Source organism: Centroberyx affinis, unplaced genomic scaffold, assembly GCF_046629955.1.
Source record: "Centroberyx affinis isolate AG114_WGS23_722 - 3 ecotype Tasmania unplaced genomic scaffold, CSIRO-AGI_Caff_v1 ptg008332l_1, whole genome shotgun sequence".
Lineage (NCBI taxonomy): Eukaryota > Metazoa > Chordata > Actinopteri > Beryciformes > Berycidae > Centroberyx > Centroberyx affinis.
Window position 1 is genome coordinate 40,001 of NW_027284142.1, and position 27,266 is coordinate 67,266.

Sequence of the window (27,266 nt, forward strand, 5' to 3'; positions counted from 1 at the left end):
TGCCTGTGGGCCAATCAAATCACAGCAAAGCAACTGGATCCTGATTCGCTGCCTGTTACAATAGACGTACTGTCTAAATTTCCTGGGTGGTAACTGGCATAACATTAACTGAAACATTAACTGAAAATTATTCTAATGCGGAGAGTCACTTCATGAGGAATTTCAACCTTGATCCATTTATAAGTGGGAGGACAAGTTTTAACATTTAAACTACATCTAAAACTAAACTAAATCTGCACACAGGACCTCATTCTAGAAACAAAAGCTAGACATATTTCTGTGAGAAATGTATATGCATTATTTTGACAAGAAACGTATTTATTTATTTATTTTGGCGGGTGAATTGTTTTTAAAATTTTTGGGTCTGTAGCAGGTGAGACAAAAGTACATTTTGGACTCTGGTTGTGTGTGTCTATATGTATGGCATTGTATCTATCTGAGACAGAAAGACAGACAGAGAGAGAGAGACAGACAGAGAGAGAGAGAGAGAGACAGTTTACTTTGTTGTTAGATCCTTTTGTTGATTTTCCTGAGACGCTTTGGCAATTTTGTTGCTGTAACATTCATGCCAATAAAGCAAATTGAATTGAATTGAATTGAATTGACAGAGAGAGAGACAGAGAGAGAAAGAGAGACAGAGACAGAGATAGAGAGAGACAGAGAGAGAGAGAGAGACAGAAAGAGAGAGAGACAGAGAGAGAGAGAGAGAGAGACAGAGAGAAAGAGAGACAGAGAGAGAGAGACAGAAAGAGATAGAGAGAGAGAGACAGACGGAGAGACAGAAAGAGAGACAGAGAGAGCGAAAGAGAGACAGACAGAGAGAGAGAGAGAGAGAGACAGACAGAGAGAGAGACAGAAAGAGAGAGAGACAGAGTGAGAGAGAGAGAGACAGACAGACAGACAGACAGAGAGACAGAAAGAGAGACAGAGAGAGCGAAAGAGAGACAGACAGAGAGACAGAGAGAGAGAGAGAGAGAGAGAGAGACAGAGAGAGCGAAAGAGAGACAGACAGAGAGACAGAGAGAGAGAGAGAGAGAGAGAGAGACAGAGAGAGAGAGGTGGGGGGTGGACTCTGTGGTCATGGGCCATGTTTGCAGAAGTGGAGGAGTGTGTTTTTGATTCACAGCACAGACTCTCAGTCAGTGAATGAGTCAGTCAGTCAGTCAGTCAGTCAGTCAGTCAGTCAGTCATCAGTCAGTGTGTTTAGGAGGAGTGCTGCAGAAGTGACTCAGTCTGAGCCTGGTCATTCAGTCCTGACTCATCATCCATCTGGCAGGTCGTCTCTTAACATGTCCGTCAGTCAGGTCGGTGTCAGTCTCCTCCCGCTGCCTGCTGCCTTCACACTCTGCCTCCACCATCACCGGCTCAGAGGTCAGCTCTTTCTTAGACGGAGGGAAAACAATCTGGACTTCTGGGAAAAAAAAAAAAAAAAAGCAGAGTAACACATCACTCCCGCCCAGTCATCTGGCCCTGTCGCTTCATCACACTGCCACTTGATTGATTACAAACCACCTAAAGAGACACAAGGCTGTCAGTCAGCACCCGGAAAATACACAGCTGAGCTATTTCATCACAGATAGGTTTGTGTTTTTCCTCCTTTCCAGAGAGAGCTGGAAAGTATCAGCTCTTGCATACGACATGCTATTGTGTGTGAATGACATATGCTGTATATAAAACATGCGCTCAAGTTGCATAAAAAATGTGCAAATATATATATATGACATGTGCACATAAAGCCAGTGCAGCCATACCAACCCCGTTTTCTTTTTGCTGTGTATCAAAAGCCTCATTCAACTGCATATGTCTTTATTCAACACAATATTAGGCTAATTGCGCTAAATGAATCGGTGCAATCAGGTAAATTCAACTAATTATGTCAAGTGAATTATCCAATCCAATCCAATACAAATTTATTTATGAAGCACATTTAAAAACAACAACAGTTGACCAAAGTGCTGTGCAATCAAAATGGCAAAAACCATAAAACACAATAAAAACACAATCAAAACAACAACAGCTGACCAAAGTGCTGTGCAATCAAAATGGCAAAAACCATAAAACACAATAAAAACACAATAAAAACAAAGACCAGTTTAAAAGACAAACAATATAATAAAAGCAATTAAATCAGTTTGATCACACGCTTTAAAAACGTTCGTGTTTTATTAACTTGTAGACACGTGTTCATTGTGAAATTGCAGGCACAAAATAATAAAAATGAGGGCATGAAACAAGGGAACGATACATAACTTGTGCACTCAAATTAATTAAAACAAGGGCATGAGAACTGTCCAAGGCACTCTTCCCATACAAAAAGCAAAAAGCCTTTATTATTTGTTGGCTAATGCAAAGAATACACAAGACTACGCATGTGCCTATGTATGTGTTTTTGTATGAGAAGAATGCCTTGCCTTGGACAGAGTTTTTATTTTCAGGGTTCCTACGCAGGTCTGGAAAGTCTGGAAAAGTATTAAAAATGAATTTGATCATTTTCCAGGTCTTGAATAGTTTGGGAATTTGAAAAAAAAAATGTCTGGAAAAGTATGGAAAATGTTGCGGTTCAGGTCTGATACACACATAATTCTAGCTTTTATGTTGTTGTAGAGCCACTTTGAGTCCACAGTTTTTGTTGATGTGAAGAATAATGTTCAGATAGAGGGACGCTCTATCTATACCAAAATCAAATCCAGTCAAGAACATAGGGTCTGGGAAAAATATGGAATTTTAAAATGTGTAGGAACCCTGCCAATCATCTCACATATTCTGATATTTGTCGCTGTGAAGAACAATCTTCATCTAAACAGTGATATGAGCTAGTTAGCAGGGGCAAGATCAATAATGAAATAAAAATGATCAAAAACCATCCCCTTAGTAACACTGCCATCCCTCTTTCATCCCTCTTTATGGCACACAGATATCATTTAATCAAGAAATGTGTAAGCCACTTATTATTGATATTTTATCATTTTTGAGAATATAGTACATCTGTAGTTTTCAGCAAATCCGAGGGCGTGGGGTCACATGCACCTGCATTGATACGGATGCATGTTTTTTTATTGGTTGATGGCACAGCGAAACCTGCATGACACCTTGAGGATATTATTTTGGCTATTATAAACGGGCTGGCGGACAGGTAGATCTGCGGGACTACAGGTGTGAGAAACGTCAGGAGTCATAATGATTATTTGCTATAATTTAGCCTACACTGTTTTGAAGCGGGGGCAAAAGAGAAACATTAATGAAGAAAAAAAACAAAAAAACATTAGGCCATACATTTCATCCAATGAAGTCAAGATGAACCTAGTTTGAAGTTTGTTGTTCAAGTGGCAGGTAGTCACCGTCAAAAGCGAGGAAGCTCTTTGTGTGTCTTTCTCACGTAAGCCCAAATCATATTTGACTAAGGATCATGGGAATTTGAATTGTGTGCAGTGGCTCATAATTTGATTACTGCTTTGGGTGGTAATATGCTGGTAAAGGAAACGGATAACTGCTAAATGCCTTGGTTAAGAGCATTAGCAGTATCTGACACCTAACATCCCTAACTTGCATGTCTTTTGAATATAGAATCACCTTTGTGCTGCTCCAATATAAACAAAAGGGTCTATAAACAGCTGGTCCCCTTCCCTCCATGCTGTCTTCCCCACTATCAAATTGTTTGGCTCCATAAGACCCCAACATCCCCCTTGAAATTTGTGTACAAATCGACCATTGGGCAAGATGTCTATCTGGCGTAAATCATATTGAACACCAGACAAAATCAAGGTCTGGAAAAAGTATGGAATTTGCTGAACTCATAAGGAAGTCTGGTGGAATGTGTCCGCCGTCACATGGTCCCACTGCACAGCCTCAGATGAGTCTCTCTCTGTGAGACTGACTGAAGCTCAGCTGTCTGCAGGCCACAGTGCTGTGAGGAGGAGGAGGAGGCTAATAGACACACACACACACACACACACACTCCCTCAGGGCTTCACAGTGACAGAATAGACAATTGATGAAGATGTTAAGTGTGTGTGTGTGTGTGTGTGTGTGTGTGTGTGTGGGTGGGTGTGTGTGGTCTATTGACCAGGCGGTAGGAGCAGGGATGCGGTGATAGTGGAAGATAAAAGACTTCCTGTGGGAGCTCAGACGGAGAGAGAGAGAGAGAGAGAGAGAGAGAGAGAGAGAGAGACATCAACTCTGTAAACTCTTCTTTAACTTTGCTTCTTTGTACAGAAATATTCTATGTGATGAACCTATATAATAAGCAGATTATTTCATTATATTTTACTTTATTTCTATCTCATTTATGTTTGAATCTATGCCAATAAAGCTCCTTGAATTGAATTGAAATAGTAGAGAGAGAGAGAGACAGAGACAGAGAGAGAGAGAGAGAGAGACATCAACTCTGTAAAGTCTTCTTTAACTTTGCTTCTTTGTACAGAAATATTCTATGTGATGAACCTATATAATAAGCAGATTATTTCATTATATTTTACTTTATTTCTATCTCATTTATGTTTGAATCTATGCCAATAAAGCTCCTTGAATTGAATTGAAATAGTAGAGAGAGAGAGAGAGAGACAGAGAGAGAGAGAGACAGAGAGAGAGAGATCAACTCTGTAAACTCTCCTTTAACTTTGCTTCTTTGTAATCATCACTGTTATTGTCGTCACTGTCCAGAAATATTCTATGTGATGAATCTATATATTTAGTATGCGGTTTATTTCATTTTATTTTACTTTACTTCTATCTCATTTATGTTTTGAATCTATATGCTTTGGCAACATGCGCACATATACATCCTGCCAATAAAGCTCCTTGAATTGAACTGAATTGAAATTGAGAGAGAGAGGGAGAGAGAGAGAGAGAGAGAGAGAGAGAGAGGGAGAGGTAGAGAGGAGGAGTAGAGTGAGTAAACTGAGGTTTTATCAACCCATTTACTCCAGTGAGACCCTGATTAACTCTCCACAGGAGCCGGAGCTCCGACTCCTGAACATATGAGTCTTAAGGGGGGGGGGGGGGGGGGCAAATATCTACCGCAACTCTCTCACACTACTATTCCCTTTACAGTACAGTATGCATAACGCGTGACTTTACGTGATAAAAGCTTATATGTTAACGGCTTTTTAATGACAACGAACATGGCCGGGATCCTCTGCGCTAATTCCGCGAGACCGAGAGGATGAGCCGGAGATAATTGAGGTGAGCGGGGGGAGCGGTGTTACGGGGACTAGACGGGGACGGGGGAAGGGGAAGGGGGATTCGGAGGAGATCACAGTAACCCAGACGGCGCGGGCAGTAATTAAAGCGGATTCACAAAAAAAAAAATACCTCAAGGAACGTAATATCTGGTCTGATCTGAGCGGAGCGCCGGGCGGAATCGCAAAGGAACAGATCCGCCAAAATCCCCGTTCTCGAAGCCTGAAGCGGATCGAGACGCCGTCGCCTTTAACCCCCGTCCTACCGACTGGGGGTACCCGCAGACCCCCAGAGCTATACTTTTTTGTCATATCTTTACAGGTGCTTTATTCTATCGTTCCAGTTTTTCACGACTTAGTCAATGAATTTGTTCCTAATGACTTCATCTCATTGTTTTCTGTGTCTGTTTTAGTTAGTGCTTTTTAAAAAATACCAATGTATCGGGGTCCTGGGGGACTCCCAGTCAAAAGCACCCAATTCCACCTATGCAGTTTTAATAGATGGAACTATTTATTGAGTTCATGTTTGCCATGGGTCCTAATTTAAAGTACCACACACTATCAGGGATGACCCTAAATACTGCTCTTCCTAAGGTAAGATGAGGTTCAAAGTCAGAAATACAATACATCATTTAATTAACTGTAACTTTCCTAAAATAATAATAATCTGGGTTTTTTTTTCAGATGACATTAATTACATAACTCATAATGTTTTGAGAAGAAATAAGTTAACATTTTGCTATGATGGTTGTTTCTTACAGTAGCTTATTCTTGGGGTCCGCAGTCGGTAGTCCTTGTATGTTAAATATGTTGGTAGGATGAGGGTTAACTGCTGTAGGAGAAAATGGATAGGCAAACACACACACACACACACACACACACACACACACCACCACCCTCCAGCTGTAGACCCGCCGCCACACGTGTCACAGCTCATTTTTTTCTGGGTGTGTTGTGTTCCTGTCTCCCGCCAGCCTTCACCCACCCCGCCCCTTACCCCCCCCCCCCCCCCCCCCCCCCCCCCCCACACACACCCTCTCCTCACCCAGCACTTTATTACTACACATTAACACACCATATGGGTCATAATCGAGCATAATAAATGTCATCGTCGCCCCCTCGCAGGAGAGGGCAGGGGGGTTGAATAGTTGTTTACCTTGTACATGTGTTTAATTACCCTCTGCCATGCTACACTGTGTGTGTGTGTGTGTGTGTGTGTGTGTGTGTGTGTGACTGATCTGAGTAGCTGACAAAGAGGATAATTAGATCTGATAGCAGAGGGATAGGCCGCTGCGCTGCACCTGCATCCTTTTCCAAGCAGGTATTATGGTGCGTTCATGTGCTGCTGGGAAAGTTCAGAGTCTCAGACGTCGGCTTCTAAACAGCGTTGCTTTTTTGATATAAGCTCATATCTTGGGCTTTTTACCTCACCTGTACCTGTACATTTCTTTCCCTTTCTTTTGTTTGGTAATTCTCTTAAGATATTTTTATGTTTTGCTTGTTTGTTTTTTAATATGTACAAACTAAACTAAACCAAACCAAATCCCAGAGCTCAGCTGTCGTGTCACTGTGCTCTGCTGAAAGCCTCGTATCTCCAAAATGTGAACTCTTCAGGAAGTAAGAAAAACTGACTTGTCTTTAGCTGGACCGCCATGCGTTTATCAGTTTTGAGTTTGGGTTTTGAAACGTTTTTTGAAGTCAAGTAGGGCTACAACTAACGATTATTTTCATTGTCGATTCATCTGTCGATTATTTTCTCGATTAATCGATTAGTTGTTTGGTCTATAAAATGTCAGAAAATGGAGAAGAATGTGGATCAGTGTTTCCCAAAGCCCAAGATGACGTCCTCAAATGTCTTGTTTTGTCCACAACCCAAAAATATTCAGTTTACTGTCATAGAGGAGGAAAGAAACCAGAAAATATTCACATTTAAGAAGCTGGAATCAGAGAATTTGGACTTATTTTTCTTTAAAAATTACTCAAACTGATTAACCGATTATCAAAATAGTTGCCGATTAATTTAATGGTTGACAACTAATCGATTAATCGATTATGCGTTGCAGCTCTAAAGTCAAGAGTCTCCTCAACCCACAGAGGAGCATGGAATCCTTCAGTTTAAGTTGAAACAATGATATTCAGTTTTGTCGTTATCAGGAAACGAGCTTGAAACAGAAGGGGAAGTCGTGGCTGTGGGGAGCGTCTTCCTGACCCTGCGAGTGACCCCAGGACCATCCTCCCTCTTTTGTAAATCTAACCCTTGGAGAGGCTTTCAGGCTAACGCGGCGTAGCACATCTGAGGCAGAAAAAGGTGGAGGACTGGCGAGAGATTAGGTGGCGAAAAAGGGAGCCGAGAGAAAGGAAAGGCCTCTAGATGAAAGTCTCGAGAACAAAGAAAGAAAGCAAAGTAAAGAAAAGTTTTTTATTCATTTCCGAGTCCTACTGGAAGTGGAGAGCGCTCCGCCGCCTCTCTGGCTCTCGCGGCCCCCTTCCTCTCCGGCGCTGGGAGAGAGCGGGCTGGAGGATGAGAGAGAGATGGAGGGAGAAGTCGGTGTGACAGAGGCTGGTTTGGGAAACTACTGGGCCAAAGATTAAAGGGAATTCTTTTATTATTTATTTCCTGCCAGCCACTGCTCGCCATGACAGACCTTTGAAGACCGGCGGCTTTGATGGGAATGAAATTTCATTTTCTGGTTTCTTCCATTCTGCGCGCGCCGGGGCCTCTCCCGGGCCTGTCATGTTGGCCCCCGCGCCGGGACCCCAGCGGATGACTCAGGCTCTCGGGATCGGTTAGTCGACAAAAGGGCAGGCGGAGTGTCATGATGACAAAATGACTGATCGGAGAGCTGTGTGACGGACAGATGCCTGACAGCGTTTGTGCGTTCCACTGCTGCCGACGCGGCTTAAGGCCTGCAGGTGATGAGGATGGATAATCAATAAGACGTATCAGCAAAGGATTAGTTTGATCACCTGTGGCACACATGTATGTCCCCACTGAGTCCAACACCTGCTCAAGTTCAAGTTCAAGTTCAAGTTTATTGTCACATACATTTAATCAGAATCAGAATCAGAATCAGGTTTATTGCCAAGTAAGTTTTCACAGTACAAGGAATTTGCCTTGGTATGAAGGTGCATACAATAAACATAAAAATGGAGAAAAATAATACAATAAAATAATACAAATAATAATAATACAAATAAAAATATAATAAAAAATATAATAAAAATATAATAAGAAATAAAAAATATATAAATATATATGTGCAATATAAAAAATATATACATATATATGTGCAATGTAATGTAAAAAGTACAATGTACATTGAAATGCATCTGCCCTGGCTCTATCTCAGCCCCAAACTATATATAAATAAGAATAAATAAAAAAACTAAAACAATAAATATGAGAGACCACAAATAATAATCACTATGAGTTATGTAAAGTGCTACTGTTCAGTAATCTAACCGCCTGGGGGGTAAAAACTGTCTTTGAGGCGGCTGGTCCGAGCTCCTATGAGAGTTCCTATGATTTTTGAAGCCGTTTTTACCGTCCTCCTCAGTTGTTTGTGGTCTTGGTTGAGTCAGGTTGCCAAACCACACCAGTATGCCTCCAGTAAGGATGCTCTCTATGGTGGCCCGGTAGACATTTACAAGGGTCTTTGTGGACATTCCATATTTCTTTAAGGCATCACAGAAAGTATAGTCTGTGTTGTGCCTTCTTAACGACACAACTGGTGTTTAGAGACCGGGAGAGGGAGTCTGAGATCTGAATGCCTAAGAATCTGAAGTTATTCACAATTTCAACAGGGACACCATTGATGTAAACTGGTGGCTGCACAGTTTTGGACTTCCTGAAATCAACAGTTATGTCCTTTGTTTTCTCAACATTTAGAGAGAGGCTGTTGTCTTGACACCATATGGACAGGTCCCTCACCTCTTTCCTATAGGCGTCCTCATTGTTATTGTTGTCATTTATCAGTCCAATCACTGTGGTGTCGTCCGCAAATTTCACAATGCTGTTATTATGATATTTGGCAACGCAGGCATATGTGAACAGACTGTAGAGTAAGGGACTATGTGTGGGGACACTGTGTCTCCCACACTGATATTGATTTGGACAGTAATGAGCGCCGCAGCAACACACGTGAAACCAATTTGGTATTTTCAAGTGATATTTTCAAATCATATTGATAAGGTTGGCTGGTGTGGTGGGAAAGTCAGTAGCTGATATTTGTCTTACTGGACTCACGTGTCTGTATTTATCAAACCAGAGTTACAGTAAAGGAAGAATCCACCCGAGGATACTTTGAGACTGTTATGTATCATCAACCTGTGAAGTTCAGTATATTCCAGGAGTTATTTTGTGATGAAGTGCTGTAATTTACTTTTTCGATGTCCTCGTTTTCCCTCAACCTGCCTCGTCTACTTCACTTCATCCACAACCGCCAGAGAAGTGGCGTGAACTTGTTTCTTTCAATCAAAGGTGACCATAGGGGTATTGGAGAGTGTCTATGATCGCGGCCATATCACAACTTGCTGCTGCATTGCATTCTGGTCTCTCTCCTGCTCCTGTGGGTGGAGAAACTGGTCTCTCTCCTCTTCTACGATGGATCTCTCCCTGTATGATTGTCGAACGTCTCTCGGTGCAAAATGGCGGCTCTAGAAAGAAGCCCTCGCTCTTTGATTCTGAGGGACTGACACCAAAAACCTGACGTTTTAGATCGTTGACATATTTTAAATAAGAATAAGAAATATACTCCACCAAGCAACAAAATGGGACCAGAAATGCAAGGTACATCGCCACTAGCTGTTTTTTTTTACCAGTGTTAAAGTGTTTTAGGGAGGAGTTTTACTTTAATAAGATAGATGGCTAATGGTAAATCTAGACTGTAACAGCCATGTTTACACTGAACCGGCTCAGGGCAGCATGGGGATGTCAAGACGTTTAATCTTCATAAACCTCTGTCTCATTTCATGACATTTACCTGTTGTTGCTGCTCTACATAGCCTGCTGGCCAAAAGGATCTATTGCTGTTATATAACAAAACATGCAGTGGTGGAAGAAGTATTCAGGTCTTTGACTTAAGTAAAAGTGGCAATACCACAGTGTAAAAATACTTTGTTACAAGTAAAAGTCCTGCATTCAAAATCTTACTTAAGTCAAAGTACATCAAAATGTACTTAAAGTAGCAAAAGTAAAAGTCATTATGCAGAATGGCCCATTTCAGAATCATATATATCATGTTATTGGACTATAATTATTGATGCATTAATGTGTTCATCACTTTAATGTTGCAGCTGGTAAAGGTGGAGCTAATTTTAATTACTTTATATACTGCTGGGTAGCTTAACCTATAAAAATATATCATAATTTATTAGTTGATTTATAATTTGTATTAATAATCTAAATCTGCAAAGTAACTAGTAACTAAAGCTGTCAAATACATGTAGTGGAGTAAAAAGTACAATATTTCCCTCTGAAATGTAGTGGAGTAGAAGTGTAAAGTAGCATGAAATCGAAATACTCAAGTAAAGTACAAGTACCTCTAAACTGTACTTAAGTGCAGTACTTGAGTAAATGCACTTAGTTACTTTCCACCACTTGAAACATGTATAAGTAAGGAGAAATGAATGTGATTCTGTGATTCTTTTCTCATTGATGCTTATGAATTTTGGAAAATAATACCATAGGTTATTAATAACCTTCAAGGTGCTAAGAGTCGTGAAACTCGGGACCATGTGAACTTTTTGAAACAAGTAAGAAAAAAATTATTTCTGTTTTTTTCCCACACCAGCAGTGATATGAAAGGCCTCGCCTGTGGCTCCAGGCTGGAAGCCAAACTCCCATGACTACAGATCTAAGTCATCTAAAACTACTTCAAAATATGCAGACATGAAGGAGAGACTGACCAACTTCAATAGTTCATTACATTTTAAGTTCAAATGAAGATAGATAGATATCATTTTATTTATGTGTCACTCCTCAACATACAGGTCAAACAGGGCAACAAACACAGTACCCCAATAAAAAAGGAGGTCGAGGACTCATTTAGAGTTATGAGACACAGGCTAAAAATAATACACATAAAAAAAACATACATATGTATATACATATATACACACACACAAATATACACACACATAAGTACATACATTTGTACAAATACATTGATACACATATGCATACATACACACACACAAAAAATAGAGGTCATATTACACACACACAAACACAAAGAATATAAAACAATCTTAATACTGCATTATAAAATTTAGACACTCATGAATGAACTCTTCTGTAAGGAATGAGGTGGCAAAGCTTTGGCACATTCATTGATACAATATTCACCAGCTAAAACCACACACAATTTATTTAAATCATCGTCTACTCTATTAAAATCCGCAACATGGTTTTGAAAGTTGAAAAAATTATTCAGAACGAGTGTCTGTACAGAGTTCACAGTGTAAGAGTACATGGGCTTCTGCTTCATGAATGAATGACTTGTTCCACATTTTCATAACAAAGCAGCTGAGTGTCACGTCATATTCATTATTTGCTGTGGGATTATACAACAGACACGCAATCTGCCGGTGTGTGTTCCGCTGGTTCTCATATTTCCCATGAGGCTCGGCGGGCTGCGCTTCACCGGTTTGGATGTCGACTCCTGTGATAACCAGGGAGCTAGTTTCGTGTTTTCTCCTGTCATCACTTCTTATCGTATATTACACTACTTTGGAGGAAACCTTTCAGCCAGTCCACATGCTTTGGCATTTGGTAAGCACCGCATAAAAGCCATAACACCCTTGCTGATGCTCTGTACTATAATCATGTGTACTTTCCTTATAGCAGCCGTAATCACAGTAAAGAACACACTCCTGGGTATTACTGCTTTTTTTCTATGTGTGAAACCAGTGGGAGGCTCGTATCTTTATGATGCAACACTTCAGTCTCATGCTACAAAACGAAAGCTTCCATGCCCAGAAATTACAGCCACAACACTTTTGAAAAAAAAAAAGTATACGTACGTCGTCATGCAATAGTTATAATGTTCAGTGTCTTTTTCCAATACAGAGGCTTGATTCCATTTTCTCTGAATGTTCGACTAAATATCAAATCCCAGAATGCCGAGTTGATCGGAGAACGGTCTTGCCAGGTTCTCCTGGAGAGAATAAACTTTTCACGAAAGCATCTTTACAGTTTGTAGTTAATAATAATAATAATAATCTCTGACCTCTGACCTCTGACCTCTCGTGTGACTTTGGCTAGAGACAGTTCGCGCGGGAGATAGGACAAAAATGGCAGAGCGGTCTACAACTTTTGAAGGGGTGGAGATATGCAAATTACTCTGAATTTAGGATAGGTATTTGTGCTGATATGTGGGCATATGTGAGGTTTAACGTTATATTGTTAACTGGCATTTATGTGACAATGCATCTCAGGCGATTTCGAGGTTGCGGAGTAACGCCAAAGTAATGTAACGAGTAGTGTAACAAATTACTTTCTACAGGGTGTAAATAAGTAAAGTAATGCATTACTTTTTTTAAAAGTAACGAGTAATGTGTAATACATTACTTTTTGTGAGTAACGACCCCAACACTGGTTATGTGAAACGCGTCATGGAGGAGAGAAGAACACAAGAACGCAAACGGGGAAAGTGCCCTTGTTTGTGTGGGTTTTCTGGATAGATGATGATGATGATGATGATGATGGAGTAATGACACCGAGCCTGCTGTGCACTTCTCACATATTGACACTCTGCAGTCACAACAGTGTGTCTGTGAGGAGTGAAGCCTCTGACTGACAGCTGCTAGACTGCTCCCAGACCTGCAGCTGGGGCTGGAGGGAGACAACACACTCCTGTTTCTACAGCTTCTCATCATAATAATAATAATAATAACCTCTGTTGATGTGAATGAATGGATGAATGAGTGAATGAATTCTTTATTTTCATGTCATTCCACACCGGCGGCCCGTCCTACATGGGATTACATGACACTGTTGGAGTTACACAAAAATAGAAAAAGAAGGAAAGAAAAACGGAGTATGCATAAATATGCTCACACACATTCATACTCAAACATAAATACACACATATACTGTAGCTAATACATACATAAACATACATCTACATGTAGTCATGCATCTATACACATATAGATACATAATGTGTGTATCAACTGGATATCTATTATGCTCAGATAGTCCATTTCACTCGTTTGGTTTCTTTGATTTGCTATTGAAGATGTTTTTGTAGCGGTTTTTCATTTGTTTATTTAAATTATGCGTCACCAGTTTATTACAATACACAGTAGCTACTTTTGACTCCTAACAGGCAGACGTGTGAACAGACAATCATGTTATTTCCACCTTGCTGCTGCTACAGGTGGCAGGAAGTGTCGTTTAGATTTTCTTACTCACCGATTGATTATCCAGGCGTGAGACGCATGACGCTAAAACATATTTCAATCAAACTAGAAGCAAAAAAGTTAAACATCGACCTTGTCCCAAATCTGAGTTTACAGCTTTTCATCTGAACCAAATCCAGAGGTTAAACGTTTGAACCTTTGATTCAACAAACGCCAAACAACATGCGTGTGAAAATGCCCCCGGGGCACTCAGTGCGATTAATATAATATAGCAAATAGCAGCCCTGTGTGTGTGTGTGTGTGTGTGTGTGTGTGTGTGTGTGTGTGTGTGTGTGTGTGTGTCATGTCTGCTTCCATTAGTAGTGAAGGCTGCAGGTTCTGGCATGGCCCCAGTGAAACATGCTTGCTGGCAGTCTCGTCCTGTTCACTCTGAGGATGATATTAGTGTTGGAGCGTATGTTGCCCCGAGTGAGCAAGAATGTCTCTATTAAATAACTGATCTCCCTGTTCTCTCTCCTGTGTGTCTCTCTCTCTCTCTCTCTCTCTCTCTGTGTGTCCAGGTGGAGCGGGAGATAGCCATTCTGAAGCTCATAGAGCATCCCCACGTTTTAAAGCTGCATGACGTCTATGAAAATAAGAAATATCTGTAAGTACATTCAAGTCAAGTCGAGTCAAGTTTATTTATATAGCACATTTCATACGACAGGCGTAGACTCAATGTGCTTCAAAATAAAATGCAAAATATAGGCAAAGATCATACATGACAAAAACGTATAAGATAGGAACATATAAGATAAGAAGGTATTACATAAATAAAAACGTATTAAAAAAAGATAAAAACATATAAGGTATTACAATAAAAAGGAATAAGATACAAAGGTATTATTATTAAAAAAAGGGAATAACAGTAATAATACTGATTCTAACATAAAATAAAATAAAATAAAAGTTTTCCCGTTAACCACACACTTTAAACCTAACTAAAAGCTTGCGAAAAGAGATATGTTTTTTTAGTCTGTTTTTAAAAGAAGATTCATCACAGAGGTTTGGCCTTATGCTGCATTCACACTGCTAGCAACCATAACACAGTTTTCATTTCATTTGATTTGATTTCTCCAAACTGGCCAGTGAAGAAGAGAGTTAACCCTTTCCTGGATGCATAAAATGATCAGCTGACAGCCACTGCTTTCACAGTTGTCTTTCTTTTTCTTACGGTCTTATTGCTTTTTATTATTTTATTGTCCTTTCCTCTTTTAAACTGGTCTTTGTTTTTATTGTGTTTTATGGTTTTTGCGATTTTGATTGTACAGCACTTTGGTCAACTGTTGTTGTTTTTAAATGTGCTTTTTAGAAATAAATTTGGATTTGGATGTTGAAGTGAGCAGTTGAAAATGGCTGCCGTACCAGCTACAGTATCTCTTCATACAGATGAACTGGATGCTTGAAACGAATGGTCATTAGGGCTGAACGATTATGGCAAAAGTGATAATCCCATTTATGTTGTTAAACGCTGTAATCACGATTATTTATCTCGGTTTCGGGAAATAAAATTATTTTTCTCAAAGTAGCCACAGCTAAAAAGTCTTGTTTTCACGCTGTCTTGCTCTTTTTATAGTCCTTATTTACGAAATTCAAATCATAAATAATTAGTACTTTATTACTTTGGGGTGCAGCTACAACCCAAAGGCAAACTTTACACAGAATCCGTACTTGTTTGTCATCTGGTTTAAAACCAAAGAGTCTCCAGATGAGACGATGATCCACTTTTAAGAACTAAAAATGTTTTCAGGATTTTCCTCTCGAACGTCAGCGAGATCTGTTCTTTCCCACAGATTCTCTCTGTCACGTTTCTCTGCTGCTTCTCCTGCTGAACCTCCTGGTTTTGGTCACATGACTGAACGTGAACATTGAACAGTCAAAGGTGTGATTGGTCAGGCGTTAATGGAAGCACTTGATAAACCACACCAGGACTTTTCTGGGGAATTGAAAATATTAAAAAAAACACCTCAACATCGCTGAATTACATGATTATTAATCATGGAAACATAAAATCGTGAAATACGGTTATCTACAGTTAGTAGATTTAGTGTCTTTTAAATCTCTTCTTAAAACATTCTTTTATCGGAAAGCTTTTATGAATATTTGATATGTTGCTGTGTTTTATTATCCAACTTTTGACTATATTTCTGGGTAACTTCATTTTATTCCCCTCTGTTTCATGATCTATTTGTTTTTCTTTTGTTGTTTTTTAATTCTTTTTGTTAAGCACTTTGTAACTTTGTTAAGAAAAGTGCTATATAAGTTTTATTACAATAAGTGTTATTATTATTATTTATTTATTAATTGTGCAGCCTTAATGGTCAAGAACTTTAGTATTATGTTTGTACAATTTAATGTGTATTTGATAGCTGACAAACAAAGTTGCTAATAGTGAGGATGTCTGAACTGATCCCAGCTCTGTTGACAACTCTGCTGAACAAATTAACATTTACTGGAGGAAGTTCCTTCCAAGCAGCGCTGGGGTTTTTATTAAAGCATGTAATGTTTCATTGGTCTCCCTCACTTTAACCTGCCCCCTGACTACCGGGCTTTAATGTATATCCATGTTTTATTGTATACATTAATCTATGTGGCGGCCGCGCTCCGCCGGCACGGCTTAATGCACTATTCAATAATTGATAAAGGCACCGAGTCGAGTGGAGCGGGAATTTGTTTTTCCTAATGTTGCGAGGACAGGGACGGATGGTCATCATGGAGGCGAAAAGTGTTTGCCTTAGAACATTTCACACTCACAAATCATACGTGAACGTGTTTCTAATTTAAATAGCTTTGACAAGGTAAACGCTTGAGCAGATCCCTTAATCTGCTAATAAATCAGGCTATGTGGGCGGGGGGGTGAGGAGGAGAAACCAGCTTGCTACACAGTTAGAGGATCAGTAATGTCACCAAGACAAATGGATGGAGGAGGTATAGATGCAGCGTTCTCCACACACACACACACACACACACACACACCAGCACGGTTTGGGGATTTTCTGCAGGATTTACATTATGCATCGAAGTGTTATGGCAACACGAACACGTCATAGCCAAATACTCTATAGTTTATGATGCAATTATTTCATTAAACCCTCTTTCATTAAAAAAAAAGCAAAACAAAACGGAGGCTTTCCTTTTGATGAATCTGGTCGTTCCGCGCGGACTAGAGCTGAAAGATATCGACAAAAAAAATAGAAATTGCAATTGCGATTGAAAGTTTTTCTTCTCATGATTTTTGGAGAACTTTAAAATTGTTTAAAGAAAAGTCAGTGTGCAGAATTTACTGATAAAAGGTTTTCAGCAATATTGTACTTGAGTCATGGACCAAAACTCCTTGTTCACAAATCCATTTCAGACCCGGAATTAACTGCAACCTCTGCGATTTGGAAATTGCAGAATTTCATATTGCGATTTTTTTTGTTACTTTTGGATTAATTGTTCAGCTCTGGTGTGGATTACTCTGACCCATCCCCCCATCCCCCCTCTCCACCCCCCCCCACCCCCCCACGACGTCCCGTGCAGGTACCTGGTGCTAGAGCACGTGTCTGGCGGGGAGCTGTTCGACTACCTGGTGAAGAAGGGCCGGTTAACGCCCAAAGAGGCCAGGAAGTTCTTCAGACAGATCATCTCGGCCCTGGACTTCTGCCACAGCCACTCCATATGGTTTGTAACTCTCTGTCATCGTCCATGTTTTTTTTTAGCTCGAGGTGCGGCATGTCGGTGCGTCACCCGCTGAATGCTCCTGAGGCGCTGACACTTTTCGCCAAATCTCAAAAATCCCACGTACAAATTACAGATTCCGTTTTTTTTTAAAGACGTTAAGTGTGGCGTTTCAGCATCGGTATATCACGGCCGCATTGTCTTTGAGATGTTAGTATAATTACCCTGAACAAATGAGATCATTACTGAGAAGACTGGCAGCCTCTGCTGGCCTCTACTCTGCATTTTCCATTGTTTCTCCACCCGGTGGATTTGGAGGGAAACCAAAGCATCTATGAGTTTATGGGAAATGTAGTCTTCATTTGGAGGAACATTAGCACTAACAATACCACTGCTGCGAGACGGAGGATGCTAATCGTCTCCGCCATGCTCTCATTTGTTTACAGTCATTATATACCAAGGTATCGCAGTTCATTTGGTGCATTGATGTTTAAAAATGGCACACGTAGCACCGTTAACCAGTGATGTTTTCAAAGCTGATACAGGTGTTAGCATATCATATAAAGCATATCTGCTTTATGTGCCTCTAAAGAGACTGAATATGCAAAGGGAGACGGTGGGAAATGTCGTCTGCTTGTCCTTCCATCAGACAGTTAGCAGCAGATCAATTCATTTGAGAGAAATCAAGGCGGTCCACTTCATGTTATGTGGAGGGTGTAACAGTACATCACTATAAAGAAAGAAAGTAATTAAAAACAGATATTTCATATTTTTTCAATTGATGGGATCTAAGAGACAGTGAAACGATTCCTGTGGATTTATTTTCTCTTCATTTAAAGGTGAACACTACATGTTTTGTTTTTTTGGTAACACTTTACAATAAGGGTCACTAAGTTAAGGGTTAGTTAATGCTTAATAAGCATTAACTAACAGTTAACTAATGTATTATGTTAACTAACGCATTAATTAACAGTTAACTAATGTGTCTGGTAATCATTTACTAATGATGTTCATGTTAACTAAGGTATTAATTTATACATTATTTAATAGTCATCTTTATAAACTATATACTACATGAACACCATTAGTAAATTACACATTAGTTTACTGTTAATTAAGGGTTAGTTAATGCCTATTAAGCATTAACTAACCCTTAACTTAGGGACACTTATTGTAAAGTGTTACCGTATATTTATCTGTTTTCTATGTGTTCGTGGACGAATGTCACTATTCATCCCTGTTTTTTGAGAATGGGAACTATGTATATATGGACATTGAGAGGATACCGAAATCCATGGACTGCCCCCTAAGACATTGATGCCTTTGCTGTGTCTCTGAACATGTGACTGTACTGTATGACTGCACTTGATGAAAGGAAATAAAAAGAAGTTCAAAAAAAAAAAAGAAAGAAAGTGATGTAAATGATCAAAGTGATCCTGGTTGCTTCAAAGTGATGAATAGTTTATTTTCCAGGAATGCAATATGTTGGCATACACCTGTAAGCGTTTGAGTGTTTGCACTGTTTTGATGATTGACTGAGCAACAGGTTTTCCACCTGGCTCCTCCTCAGCCTCTCTCCTCATCAGGTCTGGCTGCCGGCGTCTTTAGAGGGACCAGATCCTCTGATCTCTTTTCATCTCTGCGAGCACCTTCGGTTCCTCGACGACCGGCTGCACTACTGTATATCTAAGAGAAATTGCACATCAAAGAAGGCTAGCCTCTGACTCTTGGCATTAAAGATCAAGTGTTAGCCTTTGAAGCGCTAGACTATTCTGCGGTATGTGTTTTCTGAACGAACCGAGGAGATTACAATTACCCAAAATTTTGGCACACGCTTTTATCCAAAGCGATGAGATTTGAATACAGCACAAGCAAGGTTCTAGTCAGGATAAAGGAGATAAAGGAGATGCACAATTACAGCTAGCCCTTCTGGTTTCACACTTCCCTCAATCATGTTGAGATGAATGGTCGATCCGATATTAACCCTCTTTACACCGGGCGTTAACTTGCGTCTTCGGTGATCGGATTATAATAGAATAGCACTTTAACCACATAGAAATCCAGCTGTAAATGCAGACAGAGATGCACTGAGGACGGAACGATATCCGATCGCCCCAAACCAGCTCCGGAGGTGGTCAGAGATGCTTTTGGCCTCAGTGACAACAAGGTGTAAATGCAGTACATTTACAATCCACACCCATCACTGTATAGGAGCTATGTGAATGGAAATGAACTTTTTAACCAGAAAGTAGGCATCAGGCAAACAAAAATGGATTGTCAAGACTCTCATGGATGAGGAACAAGCGAGACGAGGTGTTTACTGTCGATTTTAGAAGACGTAAATATTCAGAGGAAGTGACCTGTGTGACAGTCTGAGGCAAAGAGAAATTGGATTTCATTATGTATACTGGAGACGCTGGAAAATATGATCCACCTGCATCAAATCTTGACACAATCCAGATACAGGACACATGTTAATGCCAGGTGTAAAGGGGGTTATTGTTTTATCAATCTCCTATTCACACGCACATTTCCCGCTCTCAACCGATGCCCTCCCCTCCTCCCCTTCTTTTCCTCTTCCCCTTTCATTCCTCTCATCGTTCCTGTTGTGTCGTCCTCCAGCCACAGAGATCTGAAGCCAGAGAACCTGTTGCTAGATGAGAAGAACAACATCAGGATAGCAGACTTTGGCATGGCGTCTCTGCAGGTCGGGGACAGTCTGCTGGAGACCAGCTGTGGGTGAGTGGAGGAGAGACCATGCTGCAATGCAATCTTTTTTTTATTATTATTAGTCTGTCGTAGTAGTCCTGTAGATGAGGATTGAGTTGGTGGTGTTAGTGAAATGTACAGCAACTAACCCTATGAAAGCAATCAGAATCTTCCACCTTGTAAGGTCCTAGCTGTCTGTCCCACAGGCAAAAGGTCTGTGGGGTTCAGCCCAGTCCGGTCTGCCCTGCTAACCACAGCTACCATAGGCCAGCCGGTGTTTCTTTGAGTCAGTCATGTGGACTTGCTAAAGCCCTAGGGGCCGGTTGCACAAAACACCTTAAGTTAAGATTTTCCTTAGTAGTCCGAGTCCGAGTATCTTCCGTCCTTAGCAACCAAAGTAAGGAAAAAACACTTAAGGTACCTCTGACTCTATCTTAACCGCAATATGGCCGAGTTTATGGCGATAAATGAAGAAAATGAACGCATCCCGAGAAGAGTGTTCCACGACCGGGAGAACCCAATGGATACGCTTAACGATGAGCAATTGACCGTCTCGGAATACAATAACTTTCTTTTATTGTATTCCTCCAGAAGTATAATCTTTTCCTCCTCTGACCAATTTGGTGTTCTCGTCTTCTTTTCTTCTGCCATTTTTTTTACTATCTATAGGCCGACTCTGTGAGACGATAACAGGTGAGGCGATAACAGGTATCACGAGCGCAAGTGCAAGCAAACAAACGGTCTCCATGGAAACTGTAGAATTTTACCGCTGTAAAATCTCTTTCAACGCAGTAAATGCCTTAACGTTTTTCCTTAACTAAGGAAACCTTTTAAGGGATTCTGTGCAACACCCTTAAGTAAGTCCCTCAGCTAAGGAGAAATTAAGCCTTAAGTGTCATACGTAAGGAGAAAACTTAAGGTGTTTTGTGCAACCGGCCCCTGTTCTCAGGCTCAGAAATACTGCGGAGAGCAAGAGAGAAGGACATGGAGTTAGTGGACAAGATGTTCTGCTCAGTTTCTGTAATGCAAGCAGTCCAGGGAGTAGGTCCACCCAGAATACATCAAATTAGTTTTTTGTTTTTTTTCATGCACTTTCAAATTCAGGCCTCCTCGACTCAAGTGTATATATATATATATATATATATATATATATAAATATAAATGTTCCTTTTTTAAGGCTCCCTTCACTGACCTCACCCAAAACTTAGAATATTTTAAGAAACCCTTGCAAGCATAAGGCAACATAGGAGTAACAATTGATTGCTTCCAATTCAAAAATCTGTGGTATTACTGGTTGGATTGTTTATGTAAACCATGAAGTAACCACTAAAACGACTAATAAAATACTATGTTTTCCAGGAAGTAGAGGTAATGATTTTGATTAAAAAACAATAAAAATACAATAAAAACTACAATATACCTTATTTAATAATTGTTAAATAGGTGTATGTTATGATGTGGAGAATTAGCTAACAATGCGAAAAAGACCTAGCTTGCCTTGCACTAGGTTCCACAAGTCGTAAATCGAGCCTGTTGCCATCCTGGGGATGTTTCAGATGAGCGTAGTTTGAACTGGGTGATGACATCACTGAAGGAAGTCTTTAAAGGAAACCAAAGCTGCAATGTAAATAAGCGTCCCAACGTAATGCCGGACTGAATGAGAACATTTAGGGGCAATATGGTGTCGGGAAAACAAGGCTGAACATACAGTGCAACAAACAGAGCGTCAAGGTCTCTGTTCTGCTAGACTAGTCCTCCATACTTGGATGATGGGGAGAGTTTTTCATGGACAGCTACATTAGATGAAATCCGTAAAATACCCTGCATGAGTAAAGCATCAAATGAGTCTTCCACTTGATGTGACATTAATGGAATATATTAAATGTCGCTCAGCGAGGACTGCGGACAAGTTGCCCCCAGCAGTAGGATGAAAATTGCGTTCTGGTTTAATTAGATTGCGGTTAGCGTATTTTGACACAACTGTGTTTGAGTAGTGCAAATTGACTGGTTTTGCATACATTAGCATAATTAAATATGACGTTGGCAATGATGAAGTGTGTGTTTACACTGGGAGCCGTGTTTGCGTAGCGCCGAGAAGCGATGAAACGCCGCGGCTCCGTGTCAGAATAGTCATGCTCTCTGCTTCGTTTGCTGTGAATAATACACACACACACACACACACACACACACACACATAGACCGGGCTAGTTACTTCACTGCAGTGTTTGCCCACTGTGTGATTACTCAGTTATTTAGAAGACAAAAACGTTCAGCACACAGCATGATCACATCAGAACAAATCTGTCTCTCCTGTTCAGGGAACCAAATGCATTTATTAACTGCCACATATAGCTGTAGCTGAGAGCCATCGGTAATATCCGGCACAACTTTTCTCATTGCGACAATACTTCCCGTTACACATTACTAGCAGGCATGGTGTTGCAGGCTGTCATGTTATCCAATCAGATGAGCCGCTGTCCCAGGAACCTGCATTCAGGCCAGGTCATGTTACGCAACAGTTACTTTGCTAGCAAAAAAAAAAAGTCCACATCAGGCAATAAAAATGTTCTGTTTGTTTTGGAGATACATTAATGGAGTTTTGGTAAGTTGGTTCCTATTTCTCAGGAGAGCAAGCTGCCAGAAGCTTGTACAAAAAGCTTCCCCTACCATATATTTTGCAGTTACTTGGCTATGGCTGCTGGCTGTGTTCCCCCTGTTTATACTCCGGTTGAGAGCGATGTGTGTGTGTGTGTGTGTGTGTGTGCGTGTGTGCATGTGTTTTATTAGCAGTGTTTGCAGGGTTGTGTGTCGCCTAGTGTGAGTCCTTTCCAGCATAACCCCCTCTGTGCCTCTGCTTTCACAGATCTCCACACTATGCCTGCCCAGAGGTTATCAGGGTAAGTGCTCTCTCTCTCTCTCTCTCTCTCTCCCTCTCTCTCTCTCTCTCTCTCCCTCTCTCCCTGTCTTTCTTTCTTTCATACAGTAATAGCAGCTCCAGCCGTACTCTCCAGAAAGGCTCTTATATCACTGCTCTCTCATCTCTGTATTCACTGTGTTCTCCTTTCCGTGTTGCCCCCCTACCCCCTTCATTGGATACAAGTACACTTTATATATGTTATGTTCTCTCAAAGGGAAAAAAAATATATAATAACACTGTTAAAAACAGCTAGTGGCGATGTACATCCACCCTTGCATCCCTGGGTCCGTTTGGTTGTTTGGTGGTGTTTTTTTATACATAATTGCTATTTCTCTCTACACCTGCACATATATGTACAGCACAGAGAACCCCTTCTCTGCGGGTTGTTGCAAGTCATTCTGGGAAATGTAGTAAATCGCTAACTGATGTTGAAGTACACAATGCAGGTTGTGGGTTCATCAAAAAATTAAATTTCAACACAAAATACAAAATAACTCCTGGTCTCTCCTTCTCTCTCTCTCTCTCTCTCTCTCTCTCTCTCTCTGTATCAGGGAGAGAAGTATGATGGGAGGAAAGCAGATGCATGGAGCTGCGGAGTCATCCTCTTTGCACTTTTAGTGGTGAGTGACAGCCGCTGTTGCCCCGGCGATGACGGAAACCCATTGAAATTAAATCGGAGCCTATTAGAAATGTTTCCTATTGACCTTATTGACCTTTCCATGGTGGCCATTTTTAACTTAACGTCACACTCGGAGCGGAAACATACCCTCAGATTGGAATAAATATATGAAATTAGCATTCCTTCAACACAGAAGCGAGGACTTCAGATAGACCAAGCAGTTATCAAATAAGCTAGCAATCTCAGGAACAACAACTAGGACTGCTTGAATGTAGCAGGGAAGTTGCCTAGCTTAGTAGCCAGTTGCTACCAGGGGGTTAAATATTTCCTTAAAATGTTAACCTATCCCTTTGGATTTTTGAGATCCATTCGTTTCTAATGTGTTTTTTCAGTAGGGAATCTGTGTTGTGATATTTTATTAGATTTTTTTTTATTTGATAGGGACGATGCAATTTAACATAGTTCCAATACAGAGCATGAAACTGATGTGCTGCACAGAGAGTTTATAACTATTGCTAATTTTCAACTCTTGTCCCTAGTTGGGCTTTTACATGTACAGTGTAATTAAAATATACAGCTTTCAGTATCATAAAACCACAATACACCACAGATATGGAAATACAATAAAATACACATATCACAATACACATACCATAATACACCAATAGTAATTTAGAGTACAGTTAGCTAAAAATGAGTACAGCTCTGGTTTGCTTTTAGCCAGCACATAACCTTTGTTATAAAAGATTTTATATCTGGAATTAATTTGATTTCAGTTGGTAATGTGTTCCAGAGTTGGCAGTCCTTCATGGAGAAAGCTGATTGTCCAAATTTAGATCTACGATGTGGTATTTTACAGTTGCCAGTTTCCATTACATGATATGCACATCTTGGTACACAGTAGGACAGAGCTGACTGTACTTGCTCTTCCACGTAGAGTTTCCCACCCAGAGTGTGATGTCAATTCAAATTAACCAAATTAATCAAATAAACCAGCCAGTAGCAGGGTTAGGGTTAGGCTACTTAATATAGGCTTGTCTGATCATGCTATTGGCTGGTTTGTTAATTACCTTGCTGAAGTCACTGTGTTCATGTCGATGGTGTTAGCTCTACATTCATGAGTGTCCAGAGGTGTACCTCAGGGCTCAGTTCTTGGTCCAATATTATTCACCATTTACACCAATAACCTGGGTCAAAATGTTCCAAATGCTCATTTCCATTTCTATGCTGATGACACTGCCATCTACTGCTATGCCTCCACTCTCAGCCAAGCCTGTATGCCTATCTACAACCTGCTTTTGACTTTGTTCAGTTGCACTAACATGATCTTAAGCTAGTTTTGAATGCAGAAAAAATAAGCTATGTTGTTTTTTAACTCGGGTTCAAATATCTTTTAATTGATAGCCAGCTTTCTTTTAAAACCGCACACTGAAGCAATGACGAAAAAGTGTCATTTTTATTTTCGAAAAAAGGCCTGGTTTTCCTTTGAATCCAGGAAGAGATTGGTGACTGCTACGTTTTTAACTGTGATCGATTATGGGGATCTGATTTATATGAATGCATCGGCACAGTGTTTACATATTTTAGATGCACTGAGGTTTGTAACTGGTTGTAAAGCTCTTACACATCACTGTGTCTTGTGTACCGAGGCTAACTGGTCCTCATTGTCTATGCAGAGGCATACATACTGGCTTTTATTTATTTATAAGTCCATTCTTGGTACTGTATTCTCCCATCCTGTCTCTGTACTTAAATAGTACATAACACTGGCAGCTATAGCCTTTGCTCTTCTGCTCTGTACTTGTCTGTTCCTGGGTTCTGCGCAGACCTGGGTAAGAGGAGCTTCAGGTTCTCAGCTCCCTCCTCCTGGGACGCCCTACAAGAAAATTTGATTATCCTTGGTGAATTTCAACCTTTTTAAAAGACTTGGAAACACGTTCAATAGGGTAGTGGTTCTCAGCGTGGGATCCAGGGACCACCAGGGGTCCTTGAGGAGGTTCCAGGGGGTCTCCAAGTGTTAAACTTCACTATTATTTCATTTACAAGAAGTTAACACAATTAGAGAATGTAGAAGAATGACTGTTTTGATCATAGTTTCTCTGTTATCTCTCTACCTACAATACAGATAGTCATGGAATTCTGAACAAAATCATATCTGACAATACACAATATTCTCATGTGGGTTTGAAAGACAAAACCTCATCAAATGGGGGTCCGTGGTCGTAATGTGGACTAAATTAGGGTCCTTGATATGAAAAAGGTTGAGAATCACTGCAATAGGGAACTGTGACTGTTTAAATTGTTAGTGTTTTCACCCCCAATCCAAATGTTATTGCACTTTGTATTTGACATGATATAGTTTTATTGTTTCTATTTTGTAAGTTATTTTCTTGTTGTATCATCTGTAACGTTATATGTTTAACTGCTGCTGTCTTGGCCAGGTGTCTCAATGAGACTTTACCTGGTTAAATAAAGGTTAAAAAAAGAAATGTCCGCCATGGGAATAAGGCCTATTCACACTCCTGGCCTTATGCAATATTTCAACTGGAAAGGAGATGTTGATTTAGTTAGTTCCCGAGGCATGCAGTATGTTTATGCTGTATTAACTTTTTATTTATGAAGCAGTTGTCCCTGGCAGAGTATCTAAGGACATGTCAGTGAAATGTTTCAACACAGAATAAACTACCTGACAGTCGCACTAGCCCTGGGAATGTGGAGGTTAATATCCAGATACACTTTTGACATGAACTTTTGGGCATTTGCAATACCCCAAGATTGTTGTTAAAGGCACGGGAAACTTAGATCTGTAGACCTGCGCCTTCTTAAATTGTGTGTGCTCTTGTTGCCGCTGGGAATATAAGCAACTTCACATAAGCGTGAGACAGAATGGATGCTGTAATATCAAGGAAACCGGCTTGCTTGTTCCGTGCCCCAGTCTGAGCTTTTCTCCAGGTGGGGTTGAATGCAAGATGGGCTGAAGAAAGCATGCCTTGTTTTACCAATGAAAAATTTAAACTGCATTATATATTAAATGAGTGCAGAAATGAAACTGTTCTGCCCCCCTTAGAGTGCCTTGTCAGTTACCATCTATCCTGTCATAACGAAAGGAAAGTATTGTTTTCTGCACGGTTGCAGTGCCGTCTCTCTGCTAAAACCTGGATAATTTGACAAATGGATAGACTTCTGAGGAGCCACAGGACAATGTGGCACAAAACAATATTAAATATGCACATCTACAGTTCACACTTCCATCAGAAGGCATCTGGATTGGCTAAATAGTTTTAACTTTATCTGTAATCTACCACTTCTGACTGTGACCCAACTCTTATTATCGGTCAGACAGTCACAAGGCGGGACTGGTGTTGATTTAATCTGTTTCCCTATTATTAGATTTTGTCTGGGACAGAGTGACGATGCATTTCCTTTAACATGTGATTGATTAGGGATTACATTGTGTGGCAGGAGAGTTGACTCATTCTAGTCATCAAAAAAATGCATAATAATTGTCACATCTTAATTTATTACTGTCTACCTTTAGGTTAGGTTAGCTTTTGCCATTTCATTATCGATTGGCATATTCATGAGTGTGGGATCCACAGCCGTTGTTACTGTTTAATATAGTAAAAATATTTGGTTTTTTTTTTGTCATTCAGACCTTGGTGCTTGACTAGCAAGATATTCATCCGTGAGAAGATGTGACCATAACAAGCATTTAAAGGGCCGATGGCTGAAATGGCTGAAGATCTTCTGAATCGTATTAAAATTTTTAAAACGGCTGACA

At 40.3% G+C, this 27,266-nt stretch overlaps 1 protein-coding gene across 1 annotated transcript in view; it reads left to right on the forward strand.

Moving 5' to 3' along the window:
- LOC139640100 (serine/threonine-protein kinase BRSK2-like) overlaps positions 1–27,266 on the forward strand; it is a gene marked incomplete at both ends in the record, with an annotated part of 61,531 nt that overhangs the window by 28,245 nt on the left and 6,020 nt on the right. The window contains 5 exons of the mRNA XM_071514267.1: positions 14,102–14,187; positions 17,103–17,243; positions 19,863–19,979; positions 22,813–22,846; positions 23,418–23,486. Coding sequence (XP_071370368.1) covers positions 14,102–14,187; positions 17,103–17,243; positions 19,863–19,979; positions 22,813–22,846; positions 23,418–23,486 — 447 coding nt within the window. The remainder of the gene's footprint in view (positions 1–14,101; positions 14,188–17,102; positions 17,244–19,862; positions 19,980–22,812; positions 22,847–23,417; positions 23,487–27,266) is intronic.